This window comes from Cynocephalus volans, chromosome 4, assembly GCF_027409185.1.
Source record: "Cynocephalus volans isolate mCynVol1 chromosome 4, mCynVol1.pri, whole genome shotgun sequence".
In the NCBI taxonomy this organism is placed as follows: Eukaryota; Metazoa; Chordata; class Mammalia; order Dermoptera; family Cynocephalidae; genus Cynocephalus; species Cynocephalus volans.
In genome coordinates, this window is record NC_084463.1 from 146,308,639 (window position 1) to 146,331,575 (window position 22,937).

The 22,937-nt window shown below is 42.4% G+C and overlaps 1 protein-coding gene across 1 annotated transcript in view; it reads left to right on the forward strand.

Annotated features, from left to right (window-relative positions):
* Positions 1 to 22,937, forward strand: part of PTPRJ (protein tyrosine phosphatase receptor type J) — a 159,203-nt gene that overhangs the window by 127,539 nt on the left and 8,727 nt on the right. The window contains 13 exon segments of the mRNA XM_063094995.1: positions 879 to 1,136; positions 1,868 to 2,146; positions 4,098 to 4,388; positions 12,972 to 13,103; positions 14,702 to 14,912; positions 15,027 to 15,151; positions 16,319 to 16,406; positions 18,174 to 18,215; positions 18,713 to 18,721; positions 18,826 to 18,913; positions 20,235 to 20,325; positions 22,205 to 22,278; positions 22,377 to 22,511. Coding sequence (XP_062951065.1) covers positions 879 to 1,136; positions 1,868 to 2,146; positions 4,098 to 4,388; positions 12,972 to 13,103; positions 14,702 to 14,912; positions 15,027 to 15,151; positions 16,319 to 16,406; positions 18,174 to 18,215; positions 18,713 to 18,721; positions 18,826 to 18,913; positions 20,235 to 20,325; positions 22,205 to 22,278; positions 22,377 to 22,511 — 1,823 coding nt within the window.

Below are 22,937 nucleotides of genomic sequence, written 5' to 3' on the forward strand. Positions count from 1 at the left end.
GTAGATAGTACATGCCTGTGGTACAGAAATTTAAAAATAATACAAAGGGTTTTATAGTGCAAATGTTTCCCTTTCTTGTCCCCCAGCCATCCAGTTCCTCTCCCTGAAGGTGACCTTGGTCATCTGGTAAGGAGAGGAGGGTTTTGAAAGCAAGGGCAGGACAGAGGCCTCACTTCCATTGTTATTTCTGGGCCTGCATGTCTCGCTTTCTTGCACATGGTCGAGTGAGTTGAGGTGAGATGCTCAGAGGACAGGCTCGTGTGGGTGACTTCACTTCTGACTCCAGCTCTCAGGATGGAGCGTGTGTGTTTCCTTTTCTTCCTCACATGGCCTCAAGTGCTCTGGCATGGTAGATTCCCAGCTCTCCATTTCGGTTTTCCTCTTCAGTGTGCCAGGTTATGTTGCAGGAAGACGTTTTCTTTTGAGTGAGTGATTTAAACAAACAAACACACACACAAACAAAATTCTTAAAAAAAATCTAACTCTTTATCAAGATACAATATACATGCCCCAAAGTACATATCCTCAGTGCATAGTTTGATGAATTTTCACAAACTGAACACGTCTGATGATCGGCACCCAGATCAATGAAACTGAACATGATTTCTTCTCCAGAAGATCCCTTGAGGGGTTCATTTTTATGTCAAAAGCGAAAGACCAGATAACTGGTCAAACGAACTGGCAAGTTCATCTGTATGGAAGAAACAAAATTCTTGAAAGAAATTGGTATGTGTTTCCTCTGCTCAGTTTGGAGTTTGCCCTCCATGCATTCATTTGGGAATCTCATGGCAGAGGAGCAAGTTCTCTTGACAGACACTTGGAAATGATGTCATGAATGTCATTAACAGATTTCCTTTTCCTTCCTTTCGTCTGACCAGACCCCAGCGTAGTGTTTGACATCCGCGTGGTCCACGTTACCACCACTGAAATGCAGCTGGAGTGGCAGAATACAGACCACAGCTCTGAGTACATCTACCATTTACATATACAGTCTGTGAAGGGCTCTCACAAAACCAACAGTTCTCACAGAGCAATCACTCTGCAGGACCTCATCCCAGGCACCTTGTATAACATCACAGTCTCTCCAGAAGTGGACCACGTCCTGGGGGTCTCCAACTCCACTGAACAGTACACACGTAAGTCTCTTAGGACGTCCTTCTAAGGTAGTTGCTCCCAGACTTTCACTTGGAGTGAGCACTGGCTTAATGGTGGGGTAAAGGGTGATTGTGTTTTTGGGCTCCAGATCGAATGTGAAACTGCTTAAGTTGAAAATATTGGCCTTGGCAAAGGTTCTGCTGTCCTCATGGTGCATTGGTGTTGAAGCCACATGAACTTGAAATTATGTTTTGAAGCACAAAGTGACTCCATGAGAATGGAGAACGTAACTATTCCATTCATTCCTTGTAAACACAGACTCGAGGAGAGTCACCCTGTCATGTTGGCACTGGAAGCTGCCGCTTGGATGAGGAGCTTTGCCTACAACAGAGTGAGGGAGGTGTTTTGCTAATAATATTCAAATCTAAATACGTGGTGGAGATGTTAGTTTATAATACATTTTTGGTGTATTCTCTTTCATCAATCAGATTTAAAAAACAGATTGGAAATAATGTCTTAAAAATATATTTCAGATAAACTTGAGGCATTGAAAGAAGCCTTAAAAACTTTAATTCTTTGAGATTTAATCTGTATAATTATTTTATGAAAGTCTTTTTGGGAAGCCTTCCATCTTTTGAGCAAGCAAATATTGGATTTAGTCATTTGTTTTAAAAGGAGACAGGCTATTTTGGGATGTAGTTATAAAGAGTCCTGGAATTCTAGGTAGTCTGTGGTTTTCCTTAAAAATAAATTTTTTTTTTTTAAACTCAAGGGCCTAGCGATGTGGTCAACATTGAAGTAAGTATCAACACCACAGAAGCAGCCTTAAGTTGGCAGAACCTTGATGAAGCCTCTCCCACGTATTCTTACCGCCTTCTTATTGGGAAGGATGGAAATTCCAGCAACGCAACCCAAGTAGTCACGGGCACTGGAATCAACTACACGACAGTCACTGAGTTAACACCGGGCTCGTCTTACACAGTAGAGATCTTTGCACAAGTGGGAAATGTTACTGAGTCACTGGAGCCTGGCCGGAAGTCATTCTGCACAGGTGAGTGGCTGCAGGTGCCTCTTGGACGCCTTCCCGTGTGGTGCTGACCTCACAGTCTATAGTGTAGTAGGTCTCGTGTGCTGTGCACGATTAAACATTGTGCTGTCTGAGCCACCCTGTTAGCTTCTCAGGGCTGTCTCGATGCCCTCATCATTTTTTCATTCAGCAAATACACGTCTTATCAAGCACTTACTATATGCCAGGCAGACAAGTCCCTGCCTTCCTGGAACTTTTATTCTGGTGGGGAAGTCAGATAGCAGACAAGTTAAATAAATAGTTAGGTTACAATAACTGCTAAGAAGAGAGGAAAAAAATAGGGAATGGGGAAATGAGATGTTTACTTAGGGTGCTCAGGGAAGGTCTCAATGAAAAAGGTGCCTTTTGAGCCAGCCATGTGGGTATCAGGGCGTTAGAGCATTACAGGCAGAGGAGCAGCCAGTGCAAAGGCCCTGAGGCTGGAGTGGGCCTGCGATGTTGGAGGAAGAGCAGGAGGCCAGGGTGGCAAGAGCGGATCCACAGGAGCAAGAGGGTGAGGTAGACGGAGGGTCCGAGAGCTCAGGGGCAAGGGCATAGCTGATGTCTGGCCTGTAGTTCCTGACTTGGCTTTTCCACTGGAGAAGATGGTAAGGATGTTGTTAAAATGGATGCCCAACCTTCTCACCCTCTTGACCCTCACCTACCTCACAATTCAAAAAGGGCGATAAAGAGAAGAGCCCTGTGTCTAACTGAGGTGCTTTCCGAGAGCAGCCAGGGAAGGTCCTGCCCACGGCGATGAGCCCTTCTGCTCACAGTTCTGACTGCGGCCCCTTGGTCGCCTTGGCACCTATGTCCCACCTATTCTCTGCCCCTTTATCTCTGCATCTTCCCTTCCCTAGAGCAAGCCAGGTGCTCTAGGAAGCAGGGGTCTCATTGCTCAGCCTCCCTGGTTGCATCAGAGCTGGAACCCCAATGGCCTTTGACCTTCCACATGGGGTGGCCAAAGAAGGCCTGCAGCTTTGTGTCACCTCTGCTGACTCAGGCTCCACCTACCAGGCCTAGACTCCGATCTTTGGTATTTGGGGGGCTTCCATTGCTGCTTCATAACTTGGCTATATTCATTGCAGCCTATAGCAAGAGAAAAATACATTTATGACCGGGGGTGGGTAGAACAGGTGCTGTGGGAGTAGGGGTACCGGGCAGGTTACCTTTCCAGGCCTCAGGTGGAGAATGTGGGAGCTGCACTAGGTGACTCATTAGAGCTTTTCCTGCTCTAAAATTCTGTGAAATTAAAGTAATGATAATATTCTTCCACAGTATATTAATATAATTTTCCATTTATATCAGTTTGATGTTGGCCCTCAGTAAAACTCTATTGGCCATCAGATAGATAGAGACAAATATCACCCCATTTTAAAGATACAGAAACTGACACCACTTACCATTGAGCATGCTGTATGTGTAGAGTTTCCCCCAAACTTGGACTTAGAAAACCTGGGATCCAGTTTTGGCTTCACCATTTACCAGCAATGTCATCTTCAGCAAATTGCTTAACCTCTCCAAGCCTCAGCTGGTTTATCTGCAAACTGGGACAGTATGAACCTTATGTGTTCCAGAAGGATTGTCCAGAAGGCCCCAGACTAGATGATGCAGGTGAGGAGACTGCTACTGCTCACAGCATAATGCAGCTGCCACTTGGGGAGCTCTCTTCTCTTACTGGTGTCTGGCTTGGTGGCTGACACCCATTGTTTCGTTTAATCCTCGAACAGTCCTGCAGCTGAGGCTCAGAGCAGTTGGGTGACTGGCCCAAGGGCACACAGTTTGGCATTGCCCAATTCAGGGCAGTCTCTGCTCCCCCACCACGCACACGCCTGTCTCTTCATCATGAAGGGGCCAGGATTCTCCTGCTCCCACATTTCTGTTTGTGTAGGCCAGATGTTCCAGGACCTCATGATGTGCTGTGCTTGCTTGGCAGATCCTGCATTGGTGGCCTCCTTCCACTGTGAAGTGGTCCCCAGAGAGCCAGCCTTGGTGCTCAAATGGGCTTGCCCTCCTGGCACCAATGCTGGCTTCCACCTGGGGCTCAGCAGTGGAGCCTGGAACAACGAGACACGCCTGGAGAGCTGCTCCTCAGAAAACGGCACCGAGTACAGGGCAGAAGTCAAGCATTTGAATTTTTCTACCTCATACAATATCAGCATCACCACCTTGTCCTGTGAAAAGATGGCACCCCCTGCCCAAAACTCCTGCAGCACTGGCATCACAGGTGGGCTTCCTGGTAGGAGGGTGGTCACCCCTGGAGACCCAGTGGGCCTGCTAGTGTGTCCTAAAAATCAGTTTTTTTTTCCTCCTAAAATATTTGCTTTTACTGGCATAGACTCATCCTATGTATCTCATTCTATAGAGATCCAGTCTAAAAAAAGCAGAGTAAGAAGGACTTGTTTTTTTACATCCTAAGAGGTTCCTTTGCATTATAGAATAACTCATTGCCACGTTCTCTTTTAAGTAATGAATTCCCTTACTGCATTTAGAAAAAAGCATATTTATAGAATTGTTCACATATGCACCAAAGTAGAGGACAGTATGACGAAACCTGTGTACCCACCATCACCCAGTGGAACACGTGTCAGCACTTGGCCAAACTTGTTTCATTTATATCCTCTTTTTCTTTCCCTTTATTGGATACTTTGAAACCTGTCCTGATCATTATGTAATTTTATTTGTAAACATTTCAGTATGTATTGCTGCAAGATAGAGACTCCTTTTCTGTTTCTTTCAAACATGGCCACATTAATCTTACCATCACACTTAAAAATTTAATAACACTTTTTCTTTTTAACCATCATCAGATATTTAGTAAGACTCCTATTTCCCTGGAGTTTGAATTAACAAGCTCCTGAGCTGTTTTGGAAATGGGATTACTCACTATGCATTGTCCTAGTTAATCTTTTCATGTTTCGTCTTTTTCTTTTTCTTCTGTGCTTGGAAAAAATTGCTTCTCATATCTTTGTTTCATTTTATGTGTCCTTTGCTCCCCGTGTTTTTGCCAAAGTTCTATCTTAGATCAACCTGGAGGTGAATCCATCTTGCTTTGTGCTTTTGTACACCTGGATATGTTTTCTTTAGGGCATCAGAATATTTCTAACAGTTTTTAAGGAATTTTGGTGATTATAATAGTAAGAAAAAAAGGCCTCTTACTTCTGAGACCTGACTTGGAAAGAGGTCAAGGGGTTCTGTGGATAGAGCCTTGGACCTAGGCACACCTGGATTTGATACCAAGTTCTGTGTTTTACCAGCTGTGTGATCTGAGAAAAGCTACTTAACCTCTATGAGCCTTGTTTTCCTTAGATGTAAAAAAGGTAATAATACTTACCTTCCAGGACTGTTGTATAAATTAGATGAGGTATTGTACACTAAAGACCATTTTAGAGCTGCCATGTGTGGATGCTCAGGTTGTGTACTGCGCAATTCCAGGGGACACCATTCATATGGATAACGATGTCCATGCAGCACCTTGGAGTTGTGTAGTACTCAACTGCACAGGATGGCCTTGGGTCACATCCCTTTGGTTTTCTGCAATACTCTAGAACATAAAAGAAACAATGAACATTGTTTTACTTTTTTGTAGTTCTCTCTTTCATGATGTTACCTCCTCAGTGTGTATAAGCTATTAAAAGAGAAACTGTGTCTGATTCGGTGTCTCCAGGGCTGAGCACAGTGCCTGGCATGGAGTGCAGGAGCTCATCAGAGTTGGTTGTTTCCAGAGCTGAACTGTGTGTGGTAGGGTTGGATAATGACCACATATCATTTAGTCCAATGATTCTCTCACTTTTTAATCTACAGCTTCCTTTCCTCAGATGATTTTTTATGTGCAAATTTAACATATGTCACATAAATGTGAGGCTGTTTTCTCTAAGAGAGTTTGGAAGCGTTGGAGAAATGGGTATATCAGGAGAGTTGGAGTGATAGTCTGTTAACCATTTGCGGGTTGCTTACTGTATGCTGGGGTAAGGGACACTATGGTGAGTAAGGCAGGAAGGACCGTGGAGGATAGGATTGAGATGAGCAGTGAAAGGGAAAGGATTTCCAGGGCTGGTGGGGGTGAGCTGGCATGCTTTTGCCAGTCTTGGGCTGAAAGGCTTGGTGCTGATGGGAGATGTCAGATCCTGTTTTAGCAGTTGACAATCAGACATGGGAACAGCGCCCCCACGTGGCCACTGCCATCAGTTCCTCGAGAGGTTGCTGCAGTACGTAGTTTAGAGCTGTGGAAATACAAAGTGAGCCTTGTTTATCATTTAAAGTTTTCTAGGAGTCACATTAAAAAGAGTCAAAAGTAATGGCTGAAATTAATATTAATAGCATTTTATTTAACTCAACATATTAAAACTATTATCATTTCAGTGTATAGTCTACATTAAGTAAATTATTGAGATATTTAACATTTTTTTGTACTGAGTCTTTGACATCCAGTCCATATTTTATGCTCACAGCACATCTGAATTCAGACTAGGTACACCTCAAGTGCTCAACAGCTACATGTGGCTGGTGGCTGCCATATGGGACAGTGGAAGTTTAGGGAATTGCACTGTCATTTCCTGGAGTTCAGTTTTCTCAGTCTCCCTGGATCTTGAATATAATAATGAGAAAAACTCAAACTGTAGACAAACTTAGGTAGAGAGAGTGTGTGGCGAGGGGTCATCTTTAACTCAGCGTTTTCCTTCCATTGTATCAATTCAGAGAGGGGCTCTGCCAGCCTGGCTCAGAGAGGGAAGGTGCGTAAACATGAAGGTCACCCGTGGAACCTTCCTTGTGGGTGTTTCTGGTTCCTGGGAGGAGGGTCGGTTGGGTTTCTCAGGTGGCATTTTAGACTAACTCAAGCAAAAATGGGGACTACAATCTGAAAGACACAGAGCAGTAATGTCACCAGTTCTCAAAAGAAAGTGTGTTCTCTCCCCACGTCATCCTAGATTCTTCCCTCTGGGCATCTGCTCCATCTTCGTTCTCAGGCAACCAGCTGATCCTGGTGCCGTGTCCATGTGGTGGGCAGATGTCTGTATGCAGCTCCCAGGTCCACACCTTAGCGTTCCACCCACAGCCTCTCTCTTGCTCTCCTTCCTCCATCCCGGTTTTCAGGATAAAGAACCTGGTCCATATTGAGTCAGAGGGACTGGGGGGAGATGGAAAAGGCAGATTACCTTCAACAAACAAGGATGCTGGCTTTGCATCCTGTTGACTGTTTTCCTTGCTTTGTCGTTTGATGTAGTCCCAGTTGTCTATTTTTGCTTTTGTTGCTCGTGCTTTTGGTGTCATGTGCAAGAAACCACTGTCAAGACCAATGTCAAGGAGGTTTTCCTTTATGTTTTCTTTCAGGAGTTTTAAAGTTTCAGGTCTAACATTTAACTTTTGAATCCATTTGGAGTTTGTTTTTCTTTTCTTTTAAAAAATTTTTGTTTATTAATTTTTAAATGACATGTATTGATTGTATATACTTATGGGATACAGAGTTATATCTCAATAAATGTATACAATGTGTGATGATCAAATCAGGGTAATTATCGTTTCTTTGTGATGAGAACATTTCTTCTGCCATTTGAGAACATACAATCAATTATTGTTAATTGTAGATGCCTGGCACTACCGTAGACCACCAGAACTTAGCTTTCCTATCCAGCTGTGATTTTGTATCCATTACCCAGCCTCTCCCTATCCCCTCGCTCCCCTTTACAGCCTCCAGTAATCACAATTCTGCTCTCTACTTCTATAGGCTCCACTTTTTTTTAGCTCCCACATATGAACGAGCACATGTAGTTATTTATCTTTGTGGGCCTGACTTATTTCACTTAATGTAATATTTTCCAGGCTCATCCGTGTTGCCACTCATGACAGGATTTCATTCTTTTTTTTATAGCTGAGTAGTATTCCATTATGTATATATACCATATGTTCTTTATCTGTTCACCTGTTGACAGACACCTAGGTTGATTCCAAATCTTGGCTACTGTTAATAGTGCTACAGTCAATATGGGGGTGCAGATATGTCTTTGGTATGCTAATTTCCTTTCCTTTGGATAAATACTCAGCAGTGGGATTGCTGGAGCATATTGTAATTCTATTTTTAGTTTTTTGAGGGACCTGGATACTGTTTTCCATAATGACTGTGCTAATTTACATTCCCACCAGCAGTACATAACTTCCCCTTTCTTTCTCTGCATCTTTGCCAGCATTTGTTATTTTCAGTCCTTTTGATAATAGCCATTCTTATTGGGGTGGGATGATATCTCTGTGTTTTTGGTTTGCATTTCCCTGATGATTTGCATCGTGGAACATTTTTTCATATGCTTTTTGCCCATGTGTACGTCTTTTCAGAAATGTCTGTTCAGGTCATTTGCCCATTTAAAAAATCAGAAAGTTTTTTTTTTTTTTTTTTTAAACTATTGAGTTGTTTAAGTTCCTTGTGTAATCTGGATATTAATCCCTTGTTGGATGAATCGTTTGCAGATATTTTTTCCCATCTGCCAATTGCTTCTTTGCTCTATTTTGTTGTTGTTTTATGGCAGCTGGCCGATATGGGGATCTGAACCCTTGACTTTGGTGTTACAAGGCAGCGCTGTAACCAACTGTGAGATAACTAGCCAGTCCTCTTTGCTCTGTTGATTGTTTCCTTTGCTGTGCAGAGGTTTTTAGTTTGATGTAATAATCTTGATTTTCTATTTTTGCTTTTATTACCTGTACTTTATAGTCTTCTTTATAAAATTTTTGCCCAGACCAATGTCTTGGAATGTTTCCCCTATGTTTTCTTCTAATAGTTTTATAGTTTCAGGTCTTACATTTAAGTCTTTAATCCACTTTGAGTTGATTTTGGTATACAGTGAGAGAGAGGAATCTAGTTTTTTTCTTCTGCATGTGGATAACCAGTTTTCCAAGCACCATTTATTGAAGAGGCTAGCCTTTCCCCAATGTATGTTCTCAGCACCTTTGTCAAAAATCAGTTGGCCATAGATACATCGATTTATTTCTGGGCTCTCTATCTCTTCCATTGGTGCAAATAGTCTCTTTTTATGCCAGTACAATGCTGTTTTGGTTACTGTAGCTTTGTAGTAAAATTTGAAGTCGGGTAGTGTTGTGCCTCTGCTTTACTCTTTTTGCTTAGGGTTGCTTTGACTATTTGGGGTCTTTTGTGGTTCCATATGAATTTTAGGATTTTTTCTATTTCTGTGAAGAATGTCGTTGGTGTTTTGATAGGGATTGCATTGAATTTGCAGATCACTTTGGGTAGCATGGTCGTTTTGAAAGTATTGATTCTTCCAATCCATGAACATGGGATGTCCATTTTTTTGTGTCCTCTTTAATTTCTTTCATCATTGTTTTGTACTCTTCATTGTAAAGATCTTTCACCTCCTTGTCTAAATTTATTCTTGTTAGCTATTGTAAATGGGGTTGCTTTCTTGACTTATTTTTTTAGCTAGGTCATTGTTGGTATATAGAAATGCTACTGATTTTTGTATGTTTTTGTATTCTGTAACTTTATTGAATTTATTTATCAGTTCTAAGAGTTTTTTGGTGGAGTCTTTAGGTTTTCCTCTATTTAAGATCATGTCGTCTGCAAACAGGCAGTTTGACTTCTTTTGCAGTGTTGGTGCCATTTCTTTCTTTCTCTTGTCTCATTGCTCTGGTTAGAACTTCCAGTATTATGTTAAATAAAAGTGGTGCAAGTGGGCTCCATGTTTGTTCCTGTTCTTTGAGGAAAAGCTTTTGACTTTTCCCCATTCATTATGATGTTAGCTGTGGTTTTGTCACATATGGCCTTTATTATTTTGAGATACTTTCTAACCTAATCTGTTGAGAATTTTTATCATGATGAGATGTTGGATTTTATCACATTCTTTTTCTGCATCTATTGAAATGATCATATGGTTTTTCTCCTTCATTTTGTTGATGTGATATATCACATTTATTGATTTGCTTATGTTGAACCATCCTTGCATCCCTGGGATAAATCCCACTTGATCCCACTTTTTGATGTGCTGTTGAATTTGGTTTGTCTAGTATTTTATTGAGAATTTTTGTATGTATGTTCATCAGAGATATTGGTCTGTATCAGACCTGGTCTTGGTATCACAGTGGTGCTGGCCTCGTAGAGTAGTAAGTTTGGAAGAATTCCCCCTGCTTTGATTTTTGAAATAGTTTAAGAATAATTAGTATTAAATATTTTTTAAAAGTTTAGTGGAATCCAGCAGTGAATGCATTTGGCCTGGGCTACTTTTTTTTTGGGCAGATGTTGATTACTGATTCAATCTTGTTAATTGTTATTGGTATGTTCAGGTTTTCTGTTTCTTCTCGGTTCAGTCTTGGTAGGGTATATGTGTCTAGAAATTTATTTATTTCTTCTAGGGTTTCCAATTTGTTGGTGTATAGTTGTTCATAAAAGTCTCTGATGATTCTTTGTATTTCTGTGGAATCAGTTGTAAGTTTTCGTTTTTCAATTCTGATTTTCTTTATTTGGGACTTCTCTCTTTTTTTCTTAGTCTAGCTAATGGTTTGTCAATTTTGTTCATCTTTTCAAAAAGCCAAACTTGTTTATTTCATCTTTTGTGTTTTTTTGGCTCTATTTTATTTAGTTTTGCTTTGATCTTTATTATTTTTTTCCTTCTAATAATTTGGGGAATGGATTGTTCTTGTTTTTCTAGTTTTTTGAGGTACAGCATTAGGTAGTTTATTTGAAATCTTTCTACTTTGTTAATGTAAGCACTTATTACTATACACTTCTCTTTAGTACTGCTTTTGTTGTATCCCCATAGGTTTTGGTGTGTTGTGTTTTTATTTTAATTTATTTCAAAAAATTCTTTGGTTCCCTTCTTAATTTCTTCCTTGACCCATTGTTTGTCCAAAATTTGTCTTGTGATTGATTTCTAGTTTTATTCTGTCATGGTCTGAAAAGATACTTGATATGATTTCAGCTTTTAATAATTTGTTGAGACTTGATTTGTGGTCTAACGTGTGGTCTATCCTAGAGAATATTCCATGTGGTGATGAAAAGAATATGTATTCTGGACTTGTTGGATGAAATGTTCTGTAGACATCTGTTCAGTCCATTTGGTCTATAGTGTAGTTTATATTTTATTTTTTTATTATTGCATTCCTTTGGGGGTGTCATGTATTTTGGTTTTTCATGTTTCTTGTATTACTACGTTGATATCTGGGCATCTGGTAGATCAGTCACTTCTAATTTTTTAGAGCAGCATCTTCTAATTTTTGAAGAACCTCTTTCCTGTGTTCTATAGTGTCAGTTGGGTAGGGTATTTTAGGTTTGGTTCTGGGTAAGTGCAGTAGTGTAGTCTCTGTGTGATTTCTTCCACTGTATTTTCTGTTGGAGTTGTCTGTGATTGCCTTTGTGGCCTAGGTGTTGGGATGCTTGGCAGCTCCTTGCTCGAGTGATGACACTGGGTGAGATGGCTGGGGCTACAGGAAGAGCCCCTGGGAGATGCATTGGTGTGCACTCAGTCACTCCTCAGCTGATGTGGGTGACCCTGGATGGGGTTGCCAGTGTTGCAGTCAGGACCTTGGGGTTCCAGGAGAGGTGCTGTGGTAATCAGCTATTCCTCTCCCAAAGTGGGCAGGGTTGCTGGGGAAATGGGTGGCACCATGGACCCCTGGCAGAAACACTGTGGCACCCTGCAGCTCCTGAGGTGGATTGGCCAACTCTGGGGGAGGTTGCTGGGGCTGTGGCCCGGAATTTGGACTTCTGCATAAGTACTGCATGCTAACCGATTGTGCCACTGGATCTCTCAACTTGGACTTCTGGAAAAGGTGCTGGGGTATTCTGTGGCTCCTCAGCTGGAATAGGTGAGACTGGGTGGGATTTCTGGGGTTGTGGGTGAGATAGCAGGCCCCTTAGAAAGGCATTGAGACACTGCAGCTCCTCAGCTGTGGGCAGTGCTGGTGGGACTCAGTCTAGAGTTTATTTATCTGTATTATGTAAGGTAGGGGTCTGATTTCATTCTTTTGCATGCGGATATCCAGTTTTCTCAGTATCATTTGTTGCAGAGGACTATTGTTTTCTCATTATATATTTTATACATGGGTTTCATCCTGTGCTCTCTGTTCTACTTCATGGGTCTGTGTCTCTCTTTATGCCCATATCTACTGTTTTAATTACTGTAGCTTTGTAGTATATTTTAACATCAGGAAGTGTGAGACCTTTAGCTTTGTTCTTCTTTCTCAAGATCACTTTGGCAATCCTAGGTCTTTCATGGTTCCATCTGCATTTTCAGATTGTTTTTTTCTATTTCTGTAAAAAATGCCATTGGGGTTTTGGTAGGGGTGGTATTAAATCTTTAGATCACTTTGAGTATATGGACATTTTAACAATATTAAGTCTTTCAATCCATGAACATGGGATGTCTTTCCATTTATTTGGGTCTTCTTTGATCAGTGTTTTGTAGTTTTCAGTGTACAAATCTTTCGCATCCTTGGTTATATTTTAATTATACTTCAAGAAATATGTGTATATATATATATATATATAAAAAGAAAATAAAAGTATGTACTGTTAGAAACAACAGCAGCAACAAAACCAAGCAAGGCTGCTGGGAGCCCACCCTGGGTATGTGGTGGACACACTGAGGGGTCATTGTGAGCAAGGCTGGTTTCCCAGGTCCTACTGTCGCCGCTCCTCACCAGTTCCCTTCCCTGCCCCTTCTTCTGGGTTTGCTTTGCACAAGCCCAGCACACAGCTTGCAAAGCAGGGCAGGTCTGGAGGAGGGCACCCAGGTACGTTCTTTACTGAATAAGTTTGTTCCCTCTTCGTTTTAGATGTTGGATGATCATGTTCTGTTATGTTTTGTTTCAGACCCTCCTCCACCAGATGGATCCCCTAATATCACATCTGTCAGTCACAATTCAGTAAAGGTCAAATTCAGTGGGTTTGAAGCCAGTCATGGACCCCTCAAAGCCTATGCTGTTGTTCTTACAACCAGCGATGGTAAGGAGGGGCCACCATGGGTTATACCATCGGTGAGTGATGCTGGGACCAGGTGTCATTTCTGTGCCCACTGAGGCACATTAGTGATGCAGATGCATGCCTCTCTTTACACGGCAGCCCCCTCTTTGGTGCTGAGATGAGGGAGAGGGTGAGCCATACACTCGATGATCTAGGTCAGGGTCAACACACGTTCCGCAATGGCCACATAGCAAATGTTTTAAGCTTTGCAGGCTCTACAGTCTTGGTTGCAACTGTTCAGTTCTGCCATTGTAGCATAAAAGCAGTCAGAAGATATGTACAGAATGAGCATAGCTGTTCCCATTAAATGTTATTTACCAAAAAAGACAGTGGCCGGCTTGGCCTGTGGGACTTCCTGATGTCTGATCTAGGTTTTTCTTCGTTTTTGTAACACAGGGTTTTTTAGGTGGCAGAATGTTAACTTTTTATTTATTTATTTATTATGAATATTCATGAGATACTAAGCTGATTGTCACCCCTTGTGCCCATGATGTGAGGGCCAGATTCATACTGGCAGCATGCCCATTACCAGAAATTGCTTTTGTACCCCATGTCTCCCACCTAATTATCCCCAGCCTCCCTCCCCCTAGAATATTAACCTTAGCCAAATTTGTTTCTAAAACACACATGCACATGCACACATCATCATTATCCTCAGAGGATGACTTTCTCTGAAAAGAAAGCAGAAAAAGATTTCATCAGCTAGTGGGAACTTGCAAAGAGTGTCCCCATAGCTGAGAAAGGAGGTGGGTTAAGTGCTGCTTTTCCTTAAAGGGCTCTGTTACCAACTCTGGAAGTGAGAAGTCTGTCTCACTGTATTTTGAGAGTGTCTTTGTTACCTGCATGTGAGAGCTTTGCATAAGGCTTTTATTTAAAATGCCAAGTTTTGTTGTTTTTGATGATTCTATAAATGAACTGTGAATAATGCAGAGCTACCTCTGCCCAGTCTCTCTCCCTGTCATGTCATCTTCATCTCCTCCAGGAGATGGACAGGCACACTGTCAGGGATGGGGGGATCCTGAAAGATAGAAATTTCCTGGTTTCATAAACTTGTGGCAAAATTTCACAAAGTGGTGTTGAGATCTCTCTTGCTTTCTGTGTTTTTATTTTGGGTCTGTTTCAAGTTCTTTGTCATTTTGCTATTATGGTTTTCAACAAATCTTGGGCTCAGACCTTTGCTGAACAAGGGCCATTGTATTCCCCCGTGCTCAGGCTGACCCCTTCCTGCCCGCGCTGAGGGAGACCTCGAGCTCTGAGCCAGGTGGTCTGGGGAGAAATCTAGCTCTACCATGTGGGTGGAGTGACCGTGGGCCAGGCCCTGTATGCTTTCTGTGCCTTCATTTTCTCATCTATTAAATGGGCGTAACAAGCTTATGTGGTGAGATTCATGGGGATGAAATGAGTTTATGTAAGTACAGCACTTTAGAATTTAATGGAAAGCCTAGCAGAGAGAGATACTTGAGAGGTGGCTGCTGGTGTCACGGTGACCTAGAGTCACCGTCATTATTTAGATCTGTGGGGGAATTAAATCTCCCCTGCCATCACTTTCTCATGATTTTCCTTCCGTGTGCCTTTCTTAGCTGGTCACCCTTCTGCAGATGTTTTGAAATATACATATGAAGATTTCAAAAAGGGGGCCTCAGATACTTATGTGACATACCTCATAAGAACAGAAGAAAAGGGACGTTCTCGGGTCTCCTCTGAAGTTCTGAAATATGAAATTGATGTTGGGAACGAGTCCAGCACCCTCGGCTACTACAACGGGAAGCTGAAGCCTCTGGGCTCCTACCGGTAATGCCCTCTGGTTCCTGCAGTTGGGGCTGAGCCTTGTGAGCCCAGAGCTCTGCAGGCCTGTGGCGTTCGACGCGTCTCAGTGGCCTCTTTTTGCTCTTTGTCATCCCACAGGGCTTGTGTGGCCGGCTTCACCAATATCACCTTTAACCCTCACCATGCGGGCCTCATCGATGGGTCTGAGAGCTACGTGTCCTTCAGTCCCTATTCAGATGCCGTTTTCTTGCCCCAGGATCCAGGTAGAGGAAGAGCGACGGTTGCCAACTCCGTGTGTGTTTCCTTCAAAGTGTGCACAGAAGGCTGGTGTCTGCATGCCTCCCTGGGACCCCCAGGAGGGCTGGATGCCAGTCTCTGTCCTCTCAGAAGTCAGGATGCAACCTGGTCATCAGGCTCAGCTCAGCTTCCTCCTCTGAGGGCCCTGGAAGCCCTGGCCCATCAGTTTTCTTTTTCTAACAACCAGTTGCATTTCCAATTTGCAAAAATTATTTAGTCCTTTTATCTGAATGTAGTCATTTGAGTGCCCATTTGCAAGGCCCACCGTGTGACTTTTAGTGTGAATATTAGCATTAGAAGGAGCCACAGAAATTGTCTTGTACAATCCCCCATTTAGAAATAAGGCTGTTAAGGCTGAGGGTGGGGATGTAACTGGCACAGGGTTATGCAGTGGCTTAGAGGCGGGAATTCTGGTCTTGGATTCCTTGTCAGGTGCTCCAACTCTTTACCACATGGAGATAAGTGATATAGAAGCTTCGGAGACCCAAGGGGGGTGGCTGTGTCCCCTATCCCCAGGTCACAGACAAATTGACAGACTGATTCGTCAGTTTGTCTGTTTCTTTCTACGTGGTAGTTGTTTAGTGCAGGAGAGAAATCCTGTACCAGAAACAAAATTCAGGGAGTCTCCAGAGTCCCCACACCATCCCCCAGTAAACAAACAGGTTCCATGTCGCCTGAGCTTGGTGCTATAGGTACTTCTGCTTCTGTGGGCGTGCTGGTCTCAAAAAGTCGGAGGAAACGCACTGCTCCCTTCAGTTCCCCAAATTTGCAGTTGAGGAAACTGAGACCTGGAGAGAAATATTAACTTTCTTAAGAGTATCCAGTGAGTGGTGAGCTGGGGACAAAGAACCCAGCTCCTGAACGTCTGGGCTAATTCAGCTCTCCGTGTGTGTGTGTGTGTGTGTGTGTGTGTGCGCGCACGCGCGCGTGTGTGCTTGTGTGCGTGTGTGCGTGTCTGTGTTTTCGTGTGTGTGTGTGTGTGCATATACATGCCAGTTGTTCAGGCAGTGTGTGTGTGTGTGTGTGTGTGTGTGTGTGTGTGTTTGCGTGTGCATGTGCATGCCAGTTGTTCAGGCAGTGTGTGGTCCTGTGTGAAGACGTCTTGAAATGTCTCCCGTTTGGACCTTCCCCAGGTGTCATTTGTGGAGCAGTTTTTGGATGTATCTTTGGTGCTCTGGTTATCGTGGCTGTGGGAGGCTTCATCTTCTGGAGAAAGAAAAGGTGATATTGTTTATGTTAATATTACTACTCTACTTTTTAAAGAATCTTTTTATTATGGAAAATTTCGAGCATTCATAAAATTGGAAGGAATGGTATAATGAGCTCCTTGTTCCCGTCATCCACGGTGTTGACATCTGGCCAGTCTCACTTCGTCTAGACCCCAGCTGGGTGGTTTTAAAGCTGATCCCAGCTGTCACATCAGGCCATTGGTAAACACGACAGTGTAGGATGCTGCTTTCAAATGGTGCATTCTAGTTTACAAATGGGTTTCACGTTATAGTGTTAGGCAATTTCATTTTGGAGTTAGCTAAATTTGAACACATGCTCCATCTCTGACTGGCTGTTAGGAGGCTTAGCCTTAACATCCTCATCTATGATATGGGGATAATAAATGTGCCTAACTCATGAAGCTGAGGAGCGTTGAATAAATATAGCACTTTGCACAGTGTCTGCACCTCCCAGGCTGTTTTACTGTTTTTTCTGTACTGCTACCCTGTGGGTGGTTAAATGGTGAAAATGGCAGCCTGTGCTGAGTGCCCACTGTGTGCCTGGCTTCTTGCCTTCCATGAATCTCTCCTTCACAAGGCTCTGGGAGGCTGGTCTTGGGAGCCCCATTCCAAGGCTGCAGAGACTGAGTGTAGGAAGTGTGCAAACGGAGCTGGAACCTGTCTTTGCATGTCATTGCACACCCGCTCCCCTGACTGTGTGGTTCGTGGAGCCTGTGCATTAGTTGGGATGCATTTGCTGTCAGGTGGTTGTACCTGGGTGTTTCATCCTGGCCTCAGGTTTCCAGCGTGGCCTCTGCCACCACCTCATGCTTGTCTTGCCCTGTTGAGTTGATGGGCAGTGCTCGTGGTCCAGCCTTTTGCATTAGGTTCTGGTTTTTGGAGGGAGGGTAGGGCTGTGGCTGGGTAAAAACAGCTTTATTATCTCTTGGTAAAAATAAAAGTAGACATGCTTATGGCAAAACATACAGAAAAGAAGAGCAAAGAATATAGTAATCCACGATTGTAGCACCCACACAAATGCACACACACACGGAATCTTATATGTGGTGGTGTCTAGCTGCTTAATGCACTCGCCCCAGTGTCGTCAGCTTCATCTCAGCACCATTTTAAGTGGCTACAGAGTATTCAACTGTATGGAACTACAGTACTGTTATTTATTTAACCAATTTCCTGATTTTTTTTTTGCCACAGTTATTTATGCTTGTACCTAAATCTTTGGGCACATTCATGTCCATTTCCTTAGGCTAAATTACAAGGTGGGCAATTGCTGGGTCATTGGGTATGCATGTTTTCAGTTTTGATATGTACTGCCAAATTACTTTCCAGAAGGTTCTTTTAAACACCAATATTGAGTTTAGCTAACAATGCAAGGAGCAGGTGCCTCACCAGTTTGCCAGCACTGGGTTGGATATGTTTTCTGGTTCGTTGCATTAACTTATCAGAACAGCTTTCTCGAAAACAGAGCATGAAATAGAGTCTTGCTTTACAATATGGTATTGCCATTGATATATATTTGCAAGGAAATTTCTAAAAGTTGCACGAGTAAGATTTTTCCATACTTTTAGGTGGTATAAAAATTAGTAATTCCACAGATTGCTAGTCAGAGTTTCCTGCTTGGACCATTAAGCTTAGTATCAGTGAGCAGGCTTGTGTCACGTATGAACTAATGTCCAGGGAAAAGGCATTTTGTAGATACGTGAAAGCGAGAAGCACAGAATGAACCTTCTCTGCCTAACGAGTCTCTTTTCTTTCAAAACAGGAAAGATGCAAAGAACAGTGACGTGTCCTTTTCTCAAATTAAGTAAGTCTAGAGTTGTGAGCTTTAAGACATTTAATCCCCCAATCTGTTCAGTGACTGTCTAGAGAATATTAGATGGAACTTGCTGTCAGTTTTACTGATTGACACATTGGGCCATGATCATCTGGACATTCTTGCTAGCTCTGTTATCTTTTTTTTTGGCAAGGAAGGAATCTATGTTTTATTACTCTCCTGAAGCTAGCTTCCTTGCTGTGTTCAACTATTCTACCAATTAATATATATTTTATGATTTTTTTTTCTTAAATGAATGGGTTATCAAGATCTATGGGAAGAGAAAAACTTACATAAAGTCACAAAGGCTGTCAGTTACAGAACAGAGTCAGATTTCCTGATTTACATTTCACTGTTATGCTGACCCCAGCCCTGCCCCCCAAATTATACTCTGGTTTTAGTTCTTTTGGGAAGGTGTTTATTGTCATCTCGAGTATGAATGAGTCTTTCTAATTGCTTATTTTCTTCTTTCCCTTTCTATGGTAAAGACCTAAAAAGTAAGTAACCTCTTTACTTTTTTTTTTATAACATCTGTTTTTCTATTTTGAGTATGAACTTCACAGAATGTAAAAAATCTTAATAAGTTGTTCTCTTTTCTTAGATCTAAGTTGATCAGAGTAGAGAATTTTGAGGCCTACTTTAAGAAACAGCAAGCTGACTCCAACTGTGGGTTCGCAGAAGAATATGAAGTATGTGTTTGCAGATATTGTGTTTTCAGTTGCTTTACGTTTTTCCTGAAATTTGGAGAACTGTCCCTTTTTGTCTTACAGTGGAGCTTTGGGTAAGAGGCTACCCTCTTAAGAGAGGGGAGAAGCTTTTGCCTGTCCACAGGGGGGTCCCACTGTTGACCATGAGTGCCCAGATGTCCCTTCGCTAATACTGGATTACATGTTTAATCTTGTTGACACCTGAAGATTAGCCAGAGAGATATAGAAACTGGGAATTCAAGTAGCGGACTGTTCACTAGAATGATTAGGAGATTTATGAGCTGGAAGGAAGACACACGGGGCATTTAGAGGTCTGGGGCTTGACGCCTGTGGTCCAGGCTGCCCGGTGTGGCTCACGTGAAGCTTGCAGAAGGAGCTTCTTGGCCAGTGTCTGCCTTTCGGTCCCCCATACTCTGTCTCCGAGACCAGCCCGGGAACGACCCCACTCAGAATGTCGTGCACGTGTGTCCTCCACATGCTGCCCCTGTCACGGTGTCTCTGCCTTCAGTCCCCTGAAATCCTGCTCACCACTCACAGCACAGCTCAGATGCCACCTCCACCACTGGTCTTCTCAGATCCCACTAGGAGGACTTGAGTTCTGTGTTCTTAGACTGACTGTTTTACCTGTGCCGTGTTGTTTGTTACCAGTATTCAGCATTTTGTTTAATTCTGCCTTGTAACGTTAGTTATTTCCATCTGTACCTTTCCTCTAGGGTGTAAGCTCCTTGAAGGCAAGGATTGTCCTTTCTTAAAATTGTTATCTCTGTATTAGTTTCCTAGAGCTGGCATAACAAAGTACCACAACTGGGTGGCTTAAAACAACAGAAATTTATTGTCTTACAGTTCTGGAAGCCAAATCAAGGTGTTGGCAGGGCCGTGCTCCTGCTAAGCACCTGGGGGAGGGTCCCTTCTGGCCTCTCCCAGCTTCTGGTAGCCCCAGTCATTGCTTGGTTTTGTGTTAGCATCACTCCAGTCTCTGCCTCATTCTCACATGGCCGTCTCCCCTCGTGTGTCTGTGTCTCTGTGTCTCTTTTCCTCTTCTAAGGACATCAGTCATATTAGATTAAGGGCCCACCCTACTCCGTATGACCTCATTTTGACTTGATTACAAATGCGAAGACCATCTTTCCAAATTAGGTCCCACTCATAGGTACTGGGGGCTAGAAATCCAACATATCTTTTAGGGGACACAGTTTAACCTGTCTCACCTCTGCATTCCCACTGTATTCTGTCACACTCTGTGCTCAGTATAAGTAAAACGTGAAGCCTACATAAATGAACAGCTCACTTATTTTGTTTTCAGGATCTGAAGCTTGTTGGAATTAGTCAACCTAAATATGTAGCTGAACTGGCAGAGAATAGAGGAAAGAATCGCTATAATAATGTCCTGCCCTGTAAGTGATTTTATCCACATCATCTTCCTTTTTTCTCAGTCACTAGACAACACATCTCTAACAGTAGAGGGGAGGGGAATTAGTGATGCTAGCTTGCCACTTGTATGATCATTTATTAGTCACCTATTGTGTGCTAAGTGCTGTATTTAGGTATATTACCTTTAATTTACTCCTCACAACGACCTTATGAAGTAAGTAGTAGAATATTTGTTTTGCAGATGAGGAAAATGAGGCACAGAGTGGTTAGGTGATTTTTCCAAGGTCACACAGGTAGTAATGGCAAAACCAGGCTTTGGACCAGGTCTGTCAATGTCGTCCAGGGAACAGGCCAGAGTCTGGACTCTTAACCCATCTATCTCACAGCCCCTTTATTTTAATTTATGTAGTTCTGGAATGAAAGGTTGCTGAGGGACAACAGGCGGGGGGTCACAATTTCTTTTTGTTTAGACACATCTCTGGTGGGCGGGGTGCATTCCATAGCTAAATATGAATTATATTTAGATTCTTTCAAGTTTTTGAGAATTAACAATGTCAGCAACCTAGCCAACAAGGATAAACTAGCAAACTGAGTTTAAAATGAGAATAATGTATTGCATCAACCATTAGACAAAATATAAATACTTTTCCATGGGAAGTTCACTGTGGTCTCTCTTTGGGGTAGGAAGTAGGGCACAGAGAGAAGTGTTCATAGATCATAGCCATGTTCTGATCTAGCCAAAATTGATACACTTTGCAGACGATTTTTACACCAGGACCTTTGTCTTTTTTATTTGAATCTGTGCTTTTTTCCCCCTGTTCCAAAACATTAACATCTGTTTAGATTCAGCATTTTCTAGCTCCTGGGTTCTTTCTCTTCCTATTCCCCGTTGTACTTGACAAGGGGTATTGGCCTATGTTCTGAGAGAAGTCTTTTAAAACTAGGCCAGTGAGACCCTTTTCAACCTTCTAAGTGTATCTCAGGACTGTTGGCTTGTTCTTATGAATGTCGTGGAGATTTTCAGATCTGGAGTGAGAGGTGGGAAGTTGGTGTTTGGGTGTTGTTTTATTGGGAAGACTTTAGGCTGAGACTTACATTGGTAACTGGATTTCCATTGTTACGTTATTTTGTCCAGGGGAGGGTGAGATAGTGTAGGCAAAGACAAGGAAAATTAGGTGGTTCTGCTTATGGCTTAGCCTGACACTTGGGATTCTAAGGTTATTATTTCATTACTTGAATTGGGCAAGTTTGTGTGTGTGTTTTTGAGATGACAATACCGTTTAGAAAACGTGAGAATTTTGTGTTTTAGACTCTTCCACTCATAACAGTCTTATGCATTCTTATCTTGAATTTGGCACTGTCTTTTTATAACAACTTTTTTATATGAGAACAGAGGCAGGGTGGAAAGGTTCGCCTGGATATCTACCCTGCCCTAGTGGAAAGGGCACTAGATTTGGATTCTGACTGCTGTTCACCAGATCATCTCCATGACCCTCACTTTCCCCATCTGTAAAACAGGGTAAAAGCTTGTAGGATGGTTTCGAGGTGTAAATAAAATTGTTTAGCACATTTCTCATGGCAGATACCCACGGATGCTGGTAGTTATAGGTTTATTTCATCTGGGACAGCTGTCTGGTATGGTTAAGAGTTTGGGCCCTGCTGTCAGGCTGTTGGCTTCAAATCCTGGCCCTCCTATTTAGTAGCTCTACTTGGGTAATCATGTAACTTCTCTGTGCCACAGTCATAAATGGGGACCTATATGTAATGAATGAGGTCTTATATTTAAAATGCCATGCTATGCATCTTCATAGACACAAAGCCCAGTATTGCCATTTCGTACTTTTTTTTTCTCTCATGTGTGCAACTTTTTTCATGAGGATTTTTTTTCTTCTAATGTCGCAGATGATATTTCCCGTGTCAGACTTTCAGTCCAGACCCGTTCAACTGACGACTACATCAATGCCAACTACATACCTGTAAGTGGGGGATGGCCTCATAGCACTGGATCGATGTGATGAAATCTACAGAGTGCTTCCTTCTGTTTCTTTGAATATGTGTTGTTTTCCATTTTTAGGGCTACCATTCCAAGAAAGATTTTATTGCTGCACAAGGACCTTTACCCAACACTTTGAAAGATTTTTGGCGTATGGTTTGGGAGAAAAATGTATATGCCATTGTTATGTTGACCAAATGTGTTGAACAGGGAAGGGTAAGTATCTTTTAAAAATTAGAAAAAAATTAACATTAATTAATTTTTATTGTGGTGCAAGGATATTTTTTTAAAAAAACACTCCCCCCCGGCCAAACATGAGCACTTTTATTCTTAGAAACTTGTTTTCTTTTCTCCTGTAAGATAAAAGTTTAAAAAAATCTTTTTTGTTATTACCTTCGTTTGTGGCTGTCCTGTGTTAATTATTCTATTCATTTGTGGATGTCTCATTAAGTCGCTGCTGCTGGGGTTAGGATATGGCAGGAGTTGGGTTTGTGCAGTGAAAAATCTTTCAGGTCTGGAGCAAGGCGCTGCTCATGATGCAGCTCCGACTTGCATCAGCGCTGTGAATGCAGGCGAGCCCATCATGTCTCTGAGCAACCAGCTTCTTCATCTGTGAGATGAGGGATTCCACCAGCTCAGTGA